Source organism: Ranitomeya imitator, chromosome 2, assembly GCF_032444005.1.
Source record: "Ranitomeya imitator isolate aRanImi1 chromosome 2, aRanImi1.pri, whole genome shotgun sequence".
Classification (NCBI taxonomy): Eukaryota; Metazoa; Chordata; class Amphibia; order Anura; family Dendrobatidae; genus Ranitomeya; species Ranitomeya imitator.
This window is the reverse complement of record NC_091283.1, coordinates 300585518-300607219: the sequence shown is the minus strand read 5'-3', so window position 1 is coordinate 300607219 and position 21702 is coordinate 300585518. Positions and strand designations below refer to the sequence as shown.

Below are 21702 nucleotides of genomic sequence, written 5' to 3'. Positions count from 1 at the left end.
TGACAGTTAGTACTCACAAAAAATAAATAGATGTTAACCCCTTCATGACCCAGCCTATTTTGACCTTAAAGACCTTGCCGTTTTTTGCAATTCTGACCAGTGTCCCTTTATGAGGTAATAACTCAGGAACGCTTCAACGGATCCTAGCGGTTCTGAGATTGTTTTTTCGTGACATATTGGGCTTCATGTTAGTGGTAAATTTAGGTCAATAAATTCTGCATTTATTTGTGATAAACACGGAAATTTGGCGAAAATTTTGAAAATTTCGCAATTTTCACATTTTGAATTTTTATTCTGTTAAACCAGAGAGATATGTGACACAAAATAGTTAATAAATAACATTTCCCACATGTTTACTTTACATCAGCACAATTTTGGAAACAAAATTTTTTTTTGTTAGGAAGTTATAAGGGTTAAAATTCGACCAGCGATTTGTCATTTTTACAACGAAATTTACAAAACCATTTTTTTTAGGGACCACCTCACATTTGAAGTCAGTTTGAGGGGTCTATATGGCTGAAAATACCCAAAAGTGACACCATTCTAAAAACTGCACCCCTCAAGGTACTCAAAACCACATTCAAGAAGTTTATTAACCCTTCAGGTGCTTCACAGCAGCAGAAGCAACATGGAAGGAAAAAATGAACATTTAACTTTTTAGTCACAAAAATTATCTTTTAGCAACAATTTTTTTATTTTCCCAATGGTAAAAGGAGAAACTGAACCACGAACGTTGTTGTCCAATTTGTCCTGAGTACGCTGATACCTCATATGTGGGGGTAAACCACTGTTTGGGCGCACGGCAGGGCTTGGAAGGGAAGGAGCGCCATTTGACTTTTTGAATCAAAAATTGGCTCCACTCTTTAGCGGACACCATGTCACGTTTGGAGAGCCCCCGTGTGCCTAAAAATTGGAGCTCCCCCACAAGTGACCCCATTTTGGAAACTAGACGCCCCAAGGAACTTATCTAGATGCATAGTGAGCACTTTGAACCCCCAGGTGCTTCACAAATTGATCCGTAAAAATGAAAAAGTACTTTTTTTTCACAAAAAAATTCTTTTAGCCTCAATTTTTTCATTTTCACATGGGCAACAGGATAAAATGGATCCTAAAATGTGTTGGGCAATTTCTCCTGAGTACACCAATACCTCACATGTGGAGGTAAACCACTGTTTGGGCACATGGTAAGGCTCGGAAGGGAAGGAGCGCCATTTGACTTTTTGAATGAAAAATTATTTCCATCGTTAGCGGACACCATGTCGCGTTTGGATAGCTCCTGTGTGCCTAAACATTGGCGCTCCCCCACAAGTGACCCCATTTTGGAAACTAGACCCCCCAAGGAACTAATTTAGATGCCTAGTGAGCACTTTAAACCCTCAGGTGCTTCACAAATTGATCTGTAAAAATGAAAAAGTAATTTTTTTTCACAAAAAAATTCTTTTCGCCTCAATTTTCTCATTTTCACATGGGCAGTAGGATAAAATGGATCATAAAATTTGTTGGGCAATTTCTCCCGAGTACGCCGATACCTCATATGTGGGGGTAAACCACTGTTTGGGCACTCGGCAGGGCTCGGAAGAGAAGGCGTGCCATTTGACTTTTTGAATGGAAAATTAGCTCCAATTGTTAGCGGACACCATGTCGCGTTTGGAGAGCCCCTGTGTGCCTAAACATTGGAGCTCCCCCACAAGTGACCCCATTTTGGAAACTAGACCCCCCAAGGAACTTATCTAGATGCATATTGAGCACTTTAAACCCCCAGGTGCTTCACAGAAGTTTATAACGCAGAGCCATGAAAATAAAAAATAATTTTTCTTTCCTCAAAAATGATTTTTTAGCCTGGAATTTCCTATTTTGCCAAGGATAATAGGAGAAATTGGACCCCAAATATTGTTGTCCAGTTTGTCCTGAGTACGCTGATACCCCATATGTGGGGGTAAACCACTGTTTGGGCGCACGGCAGGGCTCGGAAGGGATGGCACGCCATTTGGCTTTTTAAATGGAAAATTAGCTCCAATCATTAGCGGACACCATGTCACGTTTGGAGAGCCCCTGTGTGCCTAAACATTGGAGATCCCCCAGAAATGACACCATTTTAGAAACTAGACCCCCAAAGGAACTAATCTAGATGTGTGGTGAGGACTTTGAACCCCCAAGTGCTTCACAGAAGTTTATAACGCAGAGCCATGAAAATAAAAAAAAAAAATATTTTCTCAAAAATGATCTTTTAGCCTGCAATTTTTTATTTTCCCAAGGGTAACAGGAGAAATTTGACCCCAAAAGTTGTTGTCCAGTTTCTCCTGAGTACGCTGATACCCCATATGTGGGGGTAAACCACTGTTTGGGCACATGCCGGGGCTCGGAAGTGAAGTAGTGACGTTTTGAAATGCAGACTTTGATGGAATGCTCTGTGGGCGTCACGTTGCGTTTGCAGAGCCCCTGATGTGGCTTAACAGTAGAAACCCCCCACAAGTGACCCCATTTTGGAAACTAGACCCCCAAAGGAACTTATCTAGATGTGTGGTGAGCACTTTGAACCCCCAAGTGCTTCATAGAAGTATATAATGCAGAGCCGTGAAAATAATAAATACGTTTTCTTTCCTCAAAAATAATTATTTAGCCCAGAATTTTTTAATTTTCCCAAGGGTAACAGGAGAAATTTGACCCCAATATTTGTTGTCCAGTTTCTCCTGAGTACGGTGATACCCCATATGTGGGGGTAAACTACTGTTTGGGCACATGCCGGGGCTTGGAATTGAAGTAGTGACGTTTTGAAATGCAGACTTTGATGGAATGCTCTGCGGGCGTCACGTTGCGTTTGCAGAGCCCCTGATGTGCCTAAACAGTAGAAACCCCCCACAAGTGACCCCATTTTGGAAACTAGACCCTGAAAGGAACTTATCTAGATGTGTGGTGAGCACTTTGAACCCCCAAGTGCTTCATAGAAGTTTATAATGCAGAGCCGTGAAAATAATAAATACGTTTTCTTTCCTCAAAAATAATTATTTAGCCCAGAATTTTTTATTTTCCCAAGGGTTACAGGAGAAATTGGACCCCAAAAGTTGTTGTCCAGTTTCTCCTGAGTACGCTGATACCCCATATGTGGGGGTAAACCACTGTTTGGGCACACGTCGGGGCTCAGAAGGGAAGTAGTGACTTTTGAAATGCAGACTTTGATGGAATGGTCTGCGGGTGTCACGTTGCGTTTGCAGAGCCCCTGGTGTGCCTAAACAGTAGAAACCCCCCACAAGTGACCCCATTTTAGAAACTAGACCCCCCAAGGAACTTATCTAGATATGTGGTGAGCACTTTGAACCCCCAAGTGCTTCACAGACGTTTACAACGCAGAGCCGTGAAAATAAAAAATCATTTTTCTTTCCTCAAAAATTATGTTTTAGCAAGCATTTTTTTAGATTCACAAGGGTAACAGGAGAAATTGGACCCCAGTAATTGTTGCGCAGTTTGTCCTGAGTATGCTGGTACCCCATATGTGGGGGTAAACCACTGTTTGGGCACACGTCAGGGCTCGGAAGTGAGGGAGCACCATTTGACTTTTTGAATACGAGATTGGCTGGAATCAATGGTGGCGCCATGTTGCGTTTGGAGACCCCTGATGTGCCTAAACAGTGGTAACCCCTCAATTCTACCTCCAACACTAACCCCAACACACCCCTAACCCTAATCCCAACTGTAGCCATAACCCTAATCACAGCCCTAACCGCAACACACCCCTAACCACAACCCTAACCCCAACACACCCCTAACCATAACCACAACCCTAATTCCAACCCTAACCCTAAGGCTATGTGCCCACGTTGCGGATTCGTGTGAGATATTTCCGCACCATTTTTGAAAAATCTGCAGGTAAAAGGCACTGCGTTTTACCTGCGGATTTACTGCGGATTTCCAGTGTTTTTTGTGCGGATTTCACCTGCGGATTCCTATTGAGGAACAGGTGTAAAACGCTGCGGAATCCGCACAAAGAATTGACATGCTGCGGAAAATACAACGCAGCGTTCCCGCGCGGTATTTTCCGCACCATGGGCACAGCGGATTTGGTTTTTCATATGTTTACATGGTACTGTAAACCTGATGGAACACTGCTGCGAATCCGCAGCCAAATCCGCACCGTGTGCACATAGCCTAATTCTAAAGGTATGTGCACACGCTGCGGAAAACGCTGCAGATCCGCAGCAGTTTCCCATGAGTTTACAGTTCAATGTAAACCTATGGGAAACAAAAATCGCTGTACACATGCTGCGGAAAAACTGCACGGAAACGCAGCGGTTTACATTCCGCAGCATGTCACTTCTTTGTGCGGATTCCGCAGTGGTTTTACAACTGCTCCAATAGAAAATCGCAATTGTAAAACCGCAGTGAAATGCGCAGAAAAAAACGTGGTAAATCCGCCATAAATCCGCAGCGGTTTAGCACTGCGGATTTATCAAATCCGCAGCGGAAAAATCCGCAGAGGACCAGAATACGTGTGCACATTCCTAACCCTAACCCTAGCCCTAACCCTACCCCTAACCCTACCCCTAACCCTACCCCTACCCCTAACCCTAACCCTAACCCTACCCCTAACCCTAACCCTACCCCTAACCCTAACCCTATTCTAACAGTGGAAAAAAAAAAATTTCTTTATTTTTTTATTGTCCCTACCTATGGGGGTGACAAAGGGGGGGGGGGGTCATTTATTATTTTTTTTATTTTGATCACTGAGATAGATTATATCTCAGTGATCAAAATGCATTTTGGAACGAATCTGCCGGCCGGCAGATTCGGCGGGCGCACTGCGCATGCGCCCGCCATTTTGGAAGATGGCGGCGCCCGGGAGAAGAAGGACGGGACCACGGCTGGATCGGTAAGTATGATAGGGTGGGGGGGGACCACGGGGGGGGGGATCGGAGCACGGGGGGGGGAATCGGAGCGCGGGAGGGGTGGAACGGAGCGCGGGGGGCGTGGAACGGAGCACGGGGGGGCTGGAATGGAGCACGGGGGGGTGGAACGGAGCACGGGGGGGGGTGGATCGGAGTGCAGGGGGGGTGATTGGAGCACGGGGGGGTGATTGGAGCACGGGGGGAGCGGGCACGAGCACGGGGGGGGAGCGGAGCACAGGACGGAGGGGAGCCGGAGCAGTGTACCGGCCAGATCGGGGGGGTGGGGGGGCGATCGGAGGGGTGGGGTGGGGGCACACTAGTATTTCCAGCCATGGCCGATGATATTTCAGCATCGGCCATGGCTGGATTGTAATATTTCACCCGTTATAATGGGTGAAATATTACAAATCGCTCTGATTGGCAGTTTCACTTTCAACAGCCAATCAGAGCGATCGTAGCCACGAGGGGGTGAAGCCACCCCCCCTGGGCTAAACTACCACTCCCCCTGTCCCTGCAGATCGGGTGAAATGGGAGTTAACCCTTTCACCCGATCTGCAGGGACGCGATCTTTCCATGACGCCGCATAGGCGTCATGGGTCGGAATGGCACCGACTTTCATGACGCCTACGTGGCGTCATGGGTCGGGAAGGGGTTAATGTCTCACAATACAACAAAACCAAAACACAAAAGGGTGGCATACTTAGGTACAGGGGTGGGCTCCTCTGCTTAGTTTCAGACCTAGTAATTTGGCGCAAAGTATTTACTGGTGTAAATATAGGACACTGCCCCTGACTATTTTAAGTAGCATCATACATGTCAACACATTGGTATTGTCAGTGCCAGGCATTGAAGGATGTCAGCGCATAGACTAAACATTGGTGGAGCTGTGAGAGATAATTTTGCAACTGTTTGAGCTGGGGGGAACTCTCTTGTGGCCGGCGGTACAGGCCCAGGGCCCCTCATGTTACAACGGTGTGTCTGACGTTGGGTGCGCACCACCACCGCCAGAAACACTTTATTGTACTATGAGGGACCCAGTGGCAGTGCCGTCGACCAAAAGCGTGCACACCCACCTCTTCAAACAAACGGCACTCTCACGGGTGCTTGCGCCAAGTGGCGAGACCACGGCCCCGTGGGGGGAGTTTGGCCATTTAGGGAGGTGTAAACATGTCGTATGCTGGACAAACAGCTGCTGCAAATTACGAGATTGGAAAAGTCAGTCAGAGCAGTCCACAAGCAAGACCTTTTCATAGGAAAGCTAGGTGTCAGCCGGGAAAGGTGGGGCAAAACAATTCGAAATCCAGTAGTGTTTCATTTTAATGAAGGTTAGATCATCAACATTTTGGGTAGCCAGACGAGTCCTTTTTTCGGCTAATATTGAACCAGCAGCACTGAATACTCTTTCTGATAGCACACTAGCTGCTGGGCAAGCAAGCTCCTGCAATGCATATTCTGCCAATTCTGGTCAGGTGTCTAATTTGGATGCCCAGTAATCAAATGGGAATGACGGTTGAGGGAGAACGTCGATAAGGGATGAAAAATAGTTAGTAACCATACTGGACAAATGTTGTCTCCTGTCACTTTGAATTGATGCTGCAGTACCTGTCCTGTCTGTGGTCATAGCAAAATCACTCCACAACCTGGTCAGAAAACCCCTCTGTCCAACGCCACTTCTGATTTGTGCACCTCTAACACCTCTGGCCTGCTGCCCCCTGCAGCTCGTGTGATAACGATCACCGGCGCTGTGTGCTGGGAATGCCTGAATCAAACGGTCAACAAGAGTTGATTGTTTGGTTGCTAATATTTGTTCCAGGTTCTCATGTGGCATAATATTTAGCAATTTTCCTTTATAGCGAGGATCAAGGAGGCAGGCCAACCAGTAATCGTCATTGGTCATCATTTTAATAATGTGTGGGTCCCTATTCAGGATACCTAAGGCATAATCCGCTGTTGTGAATTCTGTGGCTGAGTTCACTTCTGTGGTCACAAGTGGTATTGCAGTCTCTGGGCTTCCTCCCTCAGGTGTTTTGGTGAGCTCGTTGGCTGCCTTGCTATTTAGCTCCACCTGAGTCTGTCTTCCTTGCTCCTTGTCAATGTTCCAGTGTTGGATCTGAGCTACTGCATCTTTCCTTGGGCCTGCTGCTCTGCTAGATAAGTGCTTCTAGTTTGTTTTCTGTTTTTTCTGTTCAGCTTGCTATTAACTTTTGCTGGAAGCTCTGAGAAGCAAAGGGGTGCACCGCCGTGCTGTTAGTTCGGCACGGTGGGTCTTTTTGCCCCTTTGCGTGGTTTTCGTTTTAGGGTTTTTTGTAGACTGCATAGTTCTCTTTGCTATCCTCGCTCTGTCTAGAATATCGGGCCTCACTTTGCTGAATCTATTTCATTCCTACGTTTGTCTTTTCATCTTGCTAACAGTCATTATATGTGGGGGGCTGCCTATTCCTTTGGGGTGTTTCTCTGAGGTAAGTCAGGCTTGTATTTCTATCTTCAGGCTAGTCAGCTCCTCAGGCAGTGCCGAGTTGCATAGGTAGTGATAGGCGCAATCCACTGCTGCTTATAGTTGTGTGAGGATAGATCAGGTACTGCAGTCTACAGAGATTCCACGTCTCAGAGCTCGTCCTATTGTTTTTGGTTATTGCCAGATCTCTGTATGTGCGCTGATTACTGCACGCTGTGTTGCCTGATTGCCAGCCATAACAGTACAAGGAGCCACACCAATGATTCCCAATAGAGGGAAAAAAGAAATCCTGACATCATTTTTTTTTCTTAGCTCTGTCTTCAGTCTTTTTTTTCCCCTAGACATTAGAGTGCTTCAGGACACAGCTGTGGACATGGATATTCAGGCTCTGTGCTCCTCAATGGATAATCTCGTTGTAAATGTACAAAAGATTCAAGATACTATTGATCAGAAATCGATGCTAGAACCAAGAATTCCGATTCCTGATTTGTTTTTTGGTGACAGAACTAAGTTCCTGAGCTTCAGAAATAATTGTAAGCTATTTTTGGCCTTGAAACCTCATTCTTCTGGTAATCCTATTCAACAGGTTTTGATTATTATTTCTTTTTTGCGCGGCGACCCACAGGACTGGGCGTTTTCTCTTGCACCAGGAGATTCTGCATTGAGTAATGTTGATGCATTTTTCCAGGCGCTGGGATTGCTTTACGATGAGCCTAATTCAGTGGATCAGGCTGAGAAAAATCTGCTGGCTTTATGCCAGGGTCAGGATGATATAGAAGTATATTGTCAGAAATTTAGGAAGTGGTCAGTACTCACTCTGTGGAATGAATCTGCACTAGCGGCTTTGTTCAGAAAGGGTCTCTCTGAAGCTCTTAAGGATGTAATGGTGGGATTTCCTATGCCTGCTGGTTTGAATGAGTCTATGTCCTTGGCCATTCAGATCGGTCGTCGCTTGCGCGAGCGTAAATCTGTGCACCATCTGGCGGTATTGTCTGAGAGTAAACCTGAGCCTATGCAGTGCGACAGGACTATGACTAAAGTAGAACGGCAAGAACACAGACGTCTGAACAGACTGTGTTTCTATTGTGGTGATTCTACTCATGCTATTTCTAATTGTCCTAAACGCACTAGGCGGTTCGATAGCTCTGCCGTTATTGGTACTGTACAGTCCAAATTCCTTTTGTCCATTTCCTTAATGTGCTCTTTGTCATCGTATTCTGTCATGGCGTTTGTGGATTCAGGCGCTGCCCTGAATCTGATGGATTTGGATTATGCTAAACGTTGTGGATTTTTCTTGGAGCCTTTGCGGTGTCCTATTCCGTTGAGAGGAATTGATGCTACACCTTTGGCCAAGAATAAGCCTCAGTACTGGGCCCAGCTGACCATGTGCATGGCTCCTGCACATCAGGAAGTTATTCGCTTTCTGGTACTGCATAATTTGCATGATGTGGTCGTGTTGGGGTTGCCATGGCTACAAACCCATAATCCAGTATTGGATTGGAACTCTATGTCGGTAACCAGCTGGGGTTGTCAGGGAGTACATGGTGATGTTCCATTTTTGTCTATTTCGTCATCCATTCCTTCTGACATCCCAGAGTTCTTGTCGGACTTTCAGGATGTATTTGAAGAGTCCAAGTCTGATGCCCTACCTCCGCATAGGAATTGTGATTGTGCTATCGATTTGATTCCTGGTAGTAAATTCCCTAAGGGTCGTTTATTCAATTTGTCCGTACCTGAACACACCGCTATGCGCAGTTATGTGAAGGAGTCCCTGGAGAAGGGACATATTCGCCCATCGTCGTCACCATTGGGAGCAGGGTTCTTTTTTGTAGCCAAGAAGGATGGTTCGCTAAGACCGTGTATTGATTACCGCCTTCTTAATAAGATCACTGTTAAGTTTCAGTATCCCTTGCCATTGATTTCTGACTTGTTTGCTCGGATTAAGGGGGCTAGTTGGTTTACTAAGATTGATCTTCGTGGTGCGTATAATCTGGTGAGAATCAGGCAGGGAGATGAATGGAAAACGGCATTTAATACGCCCGAGGGTCATTTTGAGTATCTGGTGATGCCGTTCGGACTTGCCAATGCTCCATCTGTTTTTCAGTCTTTTATGCATGACATTTTCCGTGAGTATCTGGATAAATTCTTGATTGTTTACTTGGATGACATTTTGATCTTCTCAGATGATTGGGAGTCTCATGTGAAGCAAGTCAGAATGGTTTTCCAGGTACTGCGTGCTAATTCCTTGTTCGTGAAGGGATCAAAGTGTCTCTTCGGTGTGCAGAAAGTTTCATTTTTGGGGTTCATCTTTTCCCCTTCTACTATCGAGATGGATCCGGTTAAGGTTCAGGCCATCCAGGATTGGACTCAGCCGACATCTCTAAAAAGTCTGCAGAAATTCCTGGGCTTTGCTAATTTTTATCGTCGCTTCATCTGTAATTTTTCTAGCATTGCCAGACCATTGACCGATTTGACCAAGAAGGGTGCTGATTTGGTTAATTGGTCTTCTGCTGCCGTGGAAGCTTTTCAGGAGTTGAAGCGTCGTTTTTGCTGTGCCCCTGTGTTGTGTCAACCTGATGTTTCTCTTCCGTTCCAGGTCGAGGTTGATGCTTCTGAGATTGGTGCAGGGGCGGTTTTGTCACAGAGAGGTTCTGGTTGCTCAGTGTTCAAACCATGTGCTTTCTTTTCCAGGAAATTTTCTGCTGCTGAGCGTAATTATGATGTGGGCAACCGAGAGTTGCTGGCCATGAAGTGGGCATTCGAGGAGTGGCGTCATTGGCTTGAGGGTGCTAAGCATCGCGTGGTGGTTTTGACTGATCATAAGAACCTTACTTATCTTGAGTCTGCCAAGCGCTTGAATCCTAGACAGGCCCGTTGGTCGTTATTGTTTGCTCGTTTTGATTTTGTGATTTCATACCTTCCGGGCTCTAAAAATGTGAAGGCGGATGCTCTGTCTAGGAGTTTTGTGCCCGACTCTCCGGGGTTATCTGAGCCGGCGAGTATCCTCAAGGAAGGAGTCATTGTGTCTGCCATCTCCCCTGATTTGCGGAGAGTGTTGCAGAAATTTCAGGCTAATAAACCTGATCGTTGTCCGGCCGAGAAACTGTTCATCCCTGATAGGTGGACTAGTAAAGTTATCTCTGAACTTCATTGTTCGGTGCTGGCCGGTCATCCAGGAATCTTTGGTACCAGGGAGTTGGTTGCTAGATCCTTCTGGTGGCCATCTCTGTCACGGGATGTGCGTGCTTTTGTGCAGTCCTGTGGAATTTGTGCTAGGGCTAAGCCCTGCTGTTCACGTGCCAGTGGGTTGCTTTTGCCCTTGCCGGTCCCGGAGAGGCCTTGGACACATATTTCGATGGATTTCATTTCTGACCTTCCCGTTTCTCAAAAAATGTCGGTCATTTGGGTGGTCTGTGATCGCTTTTCTAAAATGGTCCATCTGGTGCCCTTGGTTAAATTGCCTTCCTCCTCTGATTTGGTGCCTTTGTTCTTCCAGCATGTGGTTCGTTTACATGGCATTCCTGAGAATATTGTTTCTGACAGAGGTTCCCAGTTTGTCTCGAGGTTCTGGCGAGCCTTTTGTGGTAGGATGGGCATTGACCTATCTTTCTCCTCGGCCTTCCATCCTCAGACTAATGGCCAGACCGAACGAACCAATCAGACCTTGGAAACATATCTGAGATGTTTTGTTTCCGCTGACCAGGATGATTGGGTGTCATTTTTGCCGTTGGCTGAGTTCGCCCTTAATAATCGGGCCAGCTCGGCTACCTTGGTCTCTCCATTTTTCTGCAATTCTGGGTTCCATCCTCGTTTCTCTTCAGGACAGGTTGAGTCTTCGGACTGTCCTGGTGTGGATTCTGTGGTGGACAGGTTGCAGCAGATCTGGACTCAGGTAGTGGACAATTTGACCTTGTCCCAGGAGAAGGCTCAGCTTTTCGCTAATCGCAGACGCCGTGTGGGACCCCGACTTCGTGTTGGGGATCTGGTTTGGTTATCTTCTCGTCATATTCCTATGAAGGTTTCCTCTCCTAAATTTAAACCTCGTTTTATTGGTCCGTATAGGATTTCTGAGATTCTCAATCCGGTGTCTTTTCGTCTGACCCTCCCAGACTCCTTTTCCATACATAATGTATTCCATAGGTCGTTGTTGAGGAGATACGTGGCACCTATGGTTCCATCTGTGGAGCCTCCTGCCCCTGTTTTGGTGGAGGGGGAATTGGAGTATATTGTGGAGAAGATTTTGGATTCTCGTGTCTCTAGACGGAAACTCCAGTATCTGGTCAAATGGAAGGGTTATGCTCAGGAAGATAATTCCTGGGTTTTTGCCTCTGATGTCCATGCCCCAGATCTTGTTCGTGCCTTTCATGTGGCTCATCCTGGTCGGCCTGGGGGTTCTGGTGAGGGTTCGGTGACCCCTCCTCAAGGGGGGGGTACTGTTGTGAATTCTGTGGCTGAGTTCACTTCTGTGGTCACAAGTGGTATTGCAGTCTCTGGGCTTCCTCCCTCAGGTGTTTTGGTGAGCTCGTTGGCTGCCTTGCTATTTAGCTCCACCTGAGTCTGTCTTCCTTGCTCCTTGTCAATGTTCCAGTGTTGGATCTGAGCTACTGCATCTTTCCTTGGGCCTGCTGCTCTGCTAGATAAGTGCTTCTAGTTTGTTTTCTGTTTTTTCTGTCCAGCTTGCTATTAACTTTTGCTGGAAGCTCTGAGAAGCAAAGGGGTGCACCGCCGTGCTGTTAGTTCGGCACGGTGGGTCTTTTTGCCCCTTTGCGTGGTTTTCGTTTTAGGGTTTTTTGTAGACTGCATAGTTCTCTTTGCTATCCTCGCTCTGTCTAGAATATCGGGCCTCACTTTGCTGAATCTATTTCATTCCTACGTTTGTCTTTTCATCTTGCTAACAGTCATTATATGTGGGGGGCTGCCTATTCCTTTGGGGTGTTTCTCTGAGGTAAGTCAGGCTTGTATTTCTATCTTCAGGCTAGTCAGCTCCTCAGGCAGTGCCGAGTTGCATAGGTAGTGATAGGCGCAATCCACTGCTGCTTATAGTTGTGTGAGGATAGATCAGGTACTGCAGTCTACAGAGATTCCACGTCTCAGAGCTCGTCCTATTGTTTTTGGTTATTGCCAGATCTCTGTATGTGCGCTGATTACTGCACGCTGTGTTGCCTGATTGCCAGTCATAACAATCCGCCATGTGGGCTAAAGTTCCAGTTGTCAAATCTGCGGTTGTGCTGGGTTGAGGGGCAGTTTCAGGCAAATCTACGTCACTTGTCTCCCTAAAAAAACCTGAACCCGGCCTTGCAACGCCACCAGTTGCTATTGGCCCCGGAGAAGCTTCCTCATTAAAAAAAATACTCATCCCCATCATCCTCCTCATCCTCCTGCTCCTCCTGTTCGCCCGCTACCTCGTCCTGTACACTGCCCTGACCAGACAATGGCTGACTGTCATCAAGGCTTTCCTCTTCCTCTGCTGCAGACGCCTGCTCCTTTATGTGCGTCAAACTTTGCATCAGCAGACGCATTAGGGGATGCTCATGCTTATTATGGCGTTGTCTGCACTAACCAGCCGTGTGCATTCCTCAAAACACTGAAGGACTTGACACATGTCTTGTACCTTCGACCACTGCACACCTGACAACTCCATGTCTGCCATCCGACTGCCTGCCCGTGTATGTGTATCCTCCCACAAAAACATAACAGCACGCCTCTGTTCGCACAGTCTCTGAAGCATGTGCAGTGTTGAGTTCCACCTTGTTGCAACGTCGATGATTAGGCGATGCTGGGGAAGGTTCAAAGACCGCTGATAGATCTGCATATGGCTGGAGTGTACGGGCGAACGGCGGATATGCGAGCAAAGTCCGCGCACTTTGAGGAGCAGGTCGGATAACCCCGGATAACTTTTCAGGAAGCACTGCACCACCAGGTTTAAGGTGTGAGCCAGGCAAGGAATGTGTTTCAGTTGGGAAAGGGAGATGGCAGCCATGAAATTCCTTCCGTTATCACTCACTACCTTGCCTGCCTCAAGATCTACAGTGCCCAGCCACGACTGCGTTTCTTTCTGCAAGAACTCGGACAGAACTTCCGCGGTGTGTCTGTTGTCGCCCAAACACTTCATAGCCAATACAGCCTGCTGACGCTTGCCAGTAGCTGCCCCATAATGGGACACATGGTGTGCAACAGTGGCAGCTGCGGATGGAGTGGTTGTGCGACTGCAGTCTGTGGACAAGCTCTCGCTTCTGCAGGAGGACGAGGAGGAGGAGGAGGGGGTGCGAACGGCTACAGCCAACTGTTTCCTAGACCGTGGGCTAGGCAGAACTGTTCCAAAATTGCTGTCCCCTGTGGTCCCTGCATCCACTACATTCACCCAGTGTGCCGTGATGGACACGTAACGTCCCTGGCCATGCCTACTGGTCCATGCATCTGTTGTCAGGTGCACCTTTGTACTCACAGATTGCCTGAGTGCATGGACGATGCGCTCTTTAACATGCTGGTGGAGGGCTGGGATGGCTTTTCTCGAAAAGAAGTGTCGACTGGGTAGCTCGTAGCGTGGTACAGCGTAGTCCATCAGGGCTTTGAAAGCTTCGCTTTCAACTAACCGGTAGGGCATCATCTCTAACGAGATTAGTCTAGCTATGTCAAACCCTGTGTATGCGGATGCGAGGCTAAGTACTTCCTTTTTCTAGCGAGAGTCTCATGTAGGGTGAGCTGGACTGGAGAGCTGGAGATCGTGCAACTAGCGGGGGTGCTGGTGGACATGGCAGACTGAGAGACGGTTGGAGACGGTATTCTTGCCGCTGCCCTACATGCAGTGTTTCCAACTAAGAAACTGCTGATTCCCTGACCCTGACTGCTTTGGCCTGGCAACGAAACCTGCACAGATACTGCAGGTGGTGCGGAAAATGGTGGCCTTACAGTGACGGAAGGGATGTAGTGTTGCTGACTAGCTTCATTGGCCGAGGGTGCTACAACCTTAAGGGACGTTTGGAAGTTAGTCCAGGCTTGCAAATGCATGGTGGTTAAATGTCTATGCATGCAACTTGTATTTATACTTTTCAGATTCTGACCTCTGCTTAAGGTAGTTGAACATTTTTGACAGATGACTTTGCACTGATCAATTGGATGTTGTTTAAAAAAATGCCAGACTGCACTCTTTCTAGCATCGGATACCTTTTCAGGCATTGCAGACTGAGCTTTAACCGGATGGCCACGCTGTCCTCCAACAGGTATTGGCTTTGCCACGCGTTTTGGGCCAGATACGGGCCCGGCAGATGGAACCTGTTGCGATGTTGATGCCTGCTGCGGCCCCTCCTCCTCCGCTTCAGAACTACTGCCGCCTGCACCCTGTTCCCCCAATGGCTGCCAATCAGGGTCAACAACTGGGTCATCTATGACCTCCTCTTCTATCTCGTGTGCAACTTCGTCTGTGTCACCGTGTAAGCCGGTGGTATAGCGTTCGTGACGGGGCACCATAGTCTCATCAGGGTCTGATTCTGGATCAGTACACTGCGAGGGCAATGTTGTGGTCTGAGTCAAAGGAACAGCATAGTAATCTGGCTGTGGCTGTGCATCTGTGCACTCCATGTCCGATTCAACTTGTAATGGGCATGGCCTGTTAACTGTTTCACTTTCTAACCCAGGAACGGTATGTGTAAAGAGCTCCATGGAGTAACCCGTTGTGTCGCCTGACGCATCCTTCTCTGTTGTTGTTTTTGCTGAACAGGACAATGGAGCGACTTGTCCCTGAGCGTGAACATCCACTAACAACGCGCTGCTTTTACATTTACCAGTTTCAGAAGAGGAGGCAAAAGAGCTAGAGGCTGAATCAGCAAGGAAAGCCAAAACTTACTCTTGCTGCTCCGACTTTAAAAGCGGTTTTCCTACTCCCAGAAAAGGGAGCGTTCGAGGCCTTGTGTAGCCAGACGACGAACCTGGCTCCACAGCTCGAGACTTAGGTGCTATATTGTTTTTCCCACGACCACCTGATGCTCCACCACCACTACCATCATTACCAGCTGGCAATGAACGCCCACGGCCACGACCTCTTCCACCAGACTTCCTCATTGTTTTAAAAACGTAACCAAAGTAACGGTATTTGTTACTGTAAAACAACTTACAAGGTGAACTCAAACTTCTGTAGGATTTAGATATCCCTTTATAGGTGGGTGAGACTGCAAGGAAAATCAGGCACAATGTTACACACTCGGTTTTCTGTGGCACAAAATGAGAGAGATGCCACACACGCAGGACTGTCACTCAAGCACAAATGCCAATATTAATCTCCCACTATTTATTTTTTTTCACGGAGAAACAAAAACCAAAATAACCAAAAACAGACACTAGGCTTTCTGTGGCCCACAATTTGAGAGAGATGGCACACACGACTGGCACAGAAGCACAAAGGCCAATATTAATCTCCCACAATTTATTTTTTTTTCAGGGAGAATTTAAAAACCAAAATAAAAAAATAAAATACACTAGGCTTTCTGTGGCCCACAATTTGAGAGAGATGGCACACACACGACTGGCACAGAATCACAAAAGCCAATATTAATCTCCCACTATTTATTTTTTTTCAGGGAGAATTTAAAAACCAAAATAAAAAAAAAGCAGACACTAGGCTTTCTGTGGCCCACAATTTGAGAGAGATGGCACACACGACTGGCACAGAAGCACAAATGCCAATATTAATCTCCCACTATTTATTTTATTTTCAGGGAGAATTTAAAAACCAAAATAAAAAAAAAACACTAGGCTTTCTGTGGCCCACAATTTGAGAGAGATGGCACACACACAACTGGCACAGAATCACAAAGGCCAATATTAATCTCACACTATTTTTTTTTTTTTCAGGGAGAATTTAAAAACCAAAAAAAAAAAAAAAACAGACACTAGGCTTTCTGTGGCCCACAATTTGAGAGAGATGGCACACACAGGACTGGCACTCTAGCAGAAATGCCATTCTTAATCTCCCACTACTTTTTTTGGTTAGGGAGAATTGCCAAGAAATCAGGGCAAGTATTACACACTAGGCTTTCTGTGGCCCACAATTGGAGAGAGATGGCACACACAGGACTGGCACTCTAGCAGAAATGCCATTCTTAATCTCCCACTACTTTTTTTGGTTAGGGAGAATTGCCAAGAAATCAGGGCCAGTATTACACACTAGGCTTTCTGTGCCCCAAAATTGGAGAGAGATGGCACACACAGGACTGGCACTCTAGCAGAAATGCCAATCTTAATCTCTCACTACTTTTTTTTGGTTAGGGAGAATTGCCAAGAAATCAGGGCCAGTATTACACACTAGGCTTTTTGTGGCCCACAATTGGAGAGAGATGGCACACACAGGACTGGCACTCTAGCAGAACTGCCAATCTTAATCTCCCACTACTTTTTTTTGGTTAGGGAGAATTGCCAAGAAATCAGGGCCAGTATTACACACTAGGCTTTCTGTGGCCCACAATTGGAGAGAGATGGCACACACAGGACTGGCACTCTAGCAGAAATGCCAATCTTAATCTCCCACTACCTTTTTTGGTTAGGGAGAATTGCCAAGAAATCAGGGCCAGTATTACACACTAGGCTTTCTGTGCCCCAAAATTGGAGAGAGGTGGCACACACAGGACTGGCACTCTAGCAGAAATGCCAATCTTAATCTCCCTCTACTTTTTTTTGTTAGGGAGAATTGCCATGAAATCAGGGCCAGTATTACACACTAGGCTTTCTGTGCCCCAAAATTGGAGAGAGATGGCACACACAGGACTGGCACTCTAGCAGAAATGCCAATCTTAATCTCCCACAATTTTTTTTTTTTTTTGGGAGAATTTAAAAACCAAAAAAAAAAAAAAAAAAGCGGACACTAGGCTTTCTGTGGCCCACAATTTGAGAGAGATGGCACACACGACTGGCACAGAAGCACAAATGCCAATCTTAATCTCCCACTATTTTTTTGGGGGGAGAATTAAAAAAAAAAAAAGGATTATAGACACTAGGCTTTCTGTGCCCCACAATTGGAGAGAGATGGCACACACGACTGGCACTCGAGCACAAATGCCAAGATTAATCTCCCACTATTTATTTTTTTTCAGGGAGAATTAAAAAAAAAAAAAAAAACTGGGACTGTCCTACAATTACTATCTTCCTGCAGTAATCTCAGCCAGGTATGGCAGGCAGCAATAACAAGGAGTGGACTGCTGCACAAAGTAAATCAAAAGTGTGGACAAACAAACAAGATAGCTGTGCAGAAAGGAAGGAACTACAGGATTTGTGCTTTGAAAAAAGCAGTTGGTTTGCACAGCGGCGTACACACAGCAATGCAGCTATCAGGGAGCCTTCTAGGGCAGCCCAATGAGCTACAGCGCTGAGGAAAAAAAATGTAGCTTCCACTGTCCCTACAAACAAAAGGTGGTGTTGGACAGTGGATATCGCTACAGCACAAGCGGTTTGGGGGTTAATGGACCCTGCCTAACGCTATCCCTGCTTCTGACGAAGCGGCAGCAACCTCTCCCTATGCTCAGATCAGCAGCAGTAAGATGGCGGTCGGCGGGAACGCCCCTTTATAGCCCCTGTGACGCCGCAGACAGCAAGCCAATCACTGCAATGCCCTTCTGTAAGATGGTGGGGACCAGGACCTATGTCATCACGCTGCCCACACTCTGCGTCCACCTTCATTGGCTGAGAAATGGCGCTTGTCGCGTCATTGAAACGCGACTTTGGCGCGAAAGTCGCGTACCGCATGGCCGACCCCACACTGGGATCGGGTCGGGTTTCATGAAACCCGACTTTGCCAAAAGTCGGCGACTTTTGAAAATGAACGATCCGTTTCGCTCAACCCTATTCAGGATATTAGCATGCGCAGTGGATGTTGGAGAGTGAAAATTGCAAATTTCCCAAGTTATTACCCAACACATAGTGCCCAGATTGTGCTCCAGGAGATACACATGCCGTAAAATAAGTGGTTTCTTCTCACTATAGTGATGCCAAAAGCATGGATGGTTAATGTGGTTTTAAGCACAGTCTGTAAACTGTCATTGTCTTGGTGAATAATTTAATAATTTTGCATAACTTACCATTTTTACAGACCGTTTAAGAAGAAATGTTCAAAAATATAGAATTCAAGGATATTTTATTCTAAAATAATAATTGGTTTTATTCTTGGCAGATGACCGTACCAGGAGATCAGCAGGACAGCTGACATCTTCAATGTTTAAATCAGATAATCTTGAGATCCCACAGGATACAATTGAAGTGAATGCCATTACTCCAAATATACCATCATCCCTTCACAGCAAAGATCTGTCATCTGATCATTTGGAACAGGTCCTGTCTTCTGATTCATTGCCTAGTACTAATGAAAATCAAAGTCACAAAATAAGCATTAAAAATCGAACTGCTTCTAAAGCAATGAAGACATTTTCATTTTCAGAATATGGAAATAGTTTTTCCCTAGAAAAGTCATTTCTCAAACAACAAAAACTTCACAAAGCAGACAACAGATTTTCTTGTTCCAAGTGTGGGAGATGTTTTAACCAGAAATCAGATTTTGTCAGTCACCAGAGCATTCACACAGGGAAGAAGCCATTTTCATGTTCAGAATGTGGGAAATGTTTTATTCGGAAAGCGCAGCTTGTTACCCACCAAAGAACTCACACAGGAGAGAAGCCTTTTTCCTGTTCAGAATGTGGGAAATGTTTTATTCGAAAAGAGCATCTTGTTACCCACCAAAGAACTCACACAGGTGAGAAGCCTTTTTCCTGTTCAGAATGTGGGAAATGTTTTATTCGAAAAGACCAGCTTGTTATCCACCAAAGAACCCACACAGGAGAGAAGCATTTTTCCTGTTCAGAATGTGGGAAATGCTTTAACCACAAAGCGAATCTTGTTAGCCACCAGAAAACCCACAGAGGGGAGAAGCCTTTTTCCTGTTCAGAATGTGGGAAATGTTTTCTAGCTAAATCATTTCTTGTCAGACATCATAGATCTCATACAGGGGAGAAGCCTTTTTCCTGTTCAGAATGTGGGAAATGTTTTAACCACAAAGCGAATCTTGTTAGCCACAAGAAAACCCACAGAGGGGATAAGCCTTTTTCTTGTTCAGAATGTGGGAAATGTTTTCTAGCTAAATCATTTCTTGTCAGACATCATAGATCTCACACAGGGGAGAAGCCTTTTTCCTGTTCAGAATGTGGGAAATGTTTTAACCAGAAAGCGAGTCTTGTTAGCCACCATAAAACCCACACAGGGGAGAAACCTTTTTCCTGTTCAGAATGTGGGAAATGTTTTAACCACAAAGCGAGTCTTGTTAGCCACCATAAAACCCACACAGGGGAGAAGCCTTTTTCCTGTTCAGAATGTGGGAAATGTTTTAACCAGAAATCACATCTTGTTAGCCACCAGAAAACCCACACAGGGGAGAAGCCTTTTTCCTGTTCAGAATGTGGGAAATGTTTTACCAGTAAAGCGAGTCTTGATAGCCACCATAAAACCCACACAGGGGAGAAGCCTTTTTCCTGCTCAGAATGTGGGAAATGTTTTACCAGTAAAGCGAATCTTGTTAGCCACCAGAAAACCCACACAGGGGAGAAGCCTTTTTCCTGTTCAGAATGTGGGAAATGTTTTACCAGGAAAGTGAATCTTGATAGCCACCATAAAACCCACACAGGGGAGAAGCATTTTTCCTGTTCAGAATGTGGGAAATGTTTTAACCAGAAATCGAATCTTGTTAGCCACCAGAAAACCCACACAGGGGAGAAGCCTTTTTAATTTTCAGAATGTGGGAAATGTTTCGTGAAGAAACCATCTCTTTCTAGCCACCAAAGAGTTCACACAGGGGAGAAGCTTTTTTTTTACGTTCTTAATTGTTTTTACATAGTCACATACAAGTGCTTCTAACTAAATTAGAATATTATCAATAAGTTAATTTATTTCAGTTCTTCAATGCAAAAAATTAAACTCTTATATTAGTCATTACAGAGTGATCTATCTCAAGCGTTTATTTCTGTTGATGACTATATCCTACAGCCAATGAAAACCCAAAAGTTATTATGTCAGTAAATTAGAATAAAAACACCTGCAGTGGCTTCCTAAACATTTAAAAAAGGTCCCTTAGTCTGGTTCAGTAGGCTCCACAATCATGAGGAAGACTGCTGACTGGACAGATGTCTAGAAGGCAGTCATTGACACACTCCAGAAGGAGGGTAAGCCACTGTAAAATATTAGTATTTCAATAATAATAAAATGTAGATTACGTAACATATGCAGGTTATAACTAGCAAATAGATACTCTGTATATTGATGGAATTAGTTATTCTGAGGATTTTGGCCAATACATCTGTTCTCTGTTTGTCAGAACTATAGGGCTTTTGTCAGAACTGTCAATATGTGGCTATTTGGAGATAGTAAATGGTTCTTAAAGGTCATAGGCTATATGCTTAAGCATTTCAAAATGAGGTAATGTACAAAAAACTAATATTCATATTCCGCAAGTTACTAGTGTTCTTCTAATATGGTAGAGGCTATGAACATAGCGGCAGAACATCTTATGTTGTTCTGAGACAGGAAAAATAGAAACCAATGTAAGTCTATGGGTCAAAATAGTATATAAGCCGACCTAACTCTTGTTCAGGAGATCTCTCATACTTTAAGAATCTCCAACCCGGACCACATCAACTTCAAGATCATATGTAAGAACCACTGAATGCTTGTTTTCTCTTTTATAATCTAATACTTATTTTTGGGTGCTATGAACTTTTCTTCATTTTTGTAATCACTTTTTGAATAAACATTAAACAAGATTTGTATTATCCACATAATTCAATATTGCGTTCCTTTCTATCCTCACCGTGCTCTTACTTAAAGGGAACCTGTCACCCCAAAAATCGCGGGTGAGGTAAGCCCACCGGCATCAGGGGCTTATCTACAGCATTCTGTAATGCTGTAGATAAGCCCCCGATGTTACCTGAAAGAGGAGAAAAAGAGGTTAGATTATACTCACCTAGGGGCGTTCCCACTGCTGGTCCGGTCGGATGGGTGTCTCTGGTCCGCTGCGGCGCCTCCCATCTTCATTTCAAGACGTCCTCTTCTGATCTTTAGCCACCGCTCCGGCGCAGGTGTACTTTGTCTGCCCTGTTGAGGGCAGAACAAAGTACTGCAGTGCGCAGGCGCTGGAAAGGTCAGAGAGGCCCGGCGCCTGCGCACTGCAGTACTTTGTTCTGCCCTCAACAGGGCAGACAAAGTATGCCTGTGCCGGAGCCGTGGCTGAAGATCAGAAGAGGACGTCTTGGAATGAAGATGGGAGGCGCCGCAGCGGACCAGAGACACCCATCTGACCGGACCAGCAGCGGGGTGAGTATAATCTAACGTCTTTTTCTCCTC

At 45.7% G+C, this 21702-nt stretch overlaps 1 protein-coding gene across 1 annotated transcript in view; it reads left to right on the top strand.

Annotated features, from left to right (window-relative positions):
- LOC138663352 (oocyte zinc finger protein XlCOF6-like) overlaps positions 1-21159 on the top strand; it is a 65602-nt gene extending 44443 nt beyond the window's left edge. The window contains exon 7 of the mRNA XM_069749532.1: positions 18491-21159. Within this exon, the coding sequence (XP_069605633.1) occupies positions 18491-20091 (1601 nt within the window). The 3' untranslated portion in view covers positions 20092-21159. The remainder of the gene's footprint in view (positions 1-18490) is intronic.
- Positions 21160-21702: the final 543 nt, after the last annotated feature.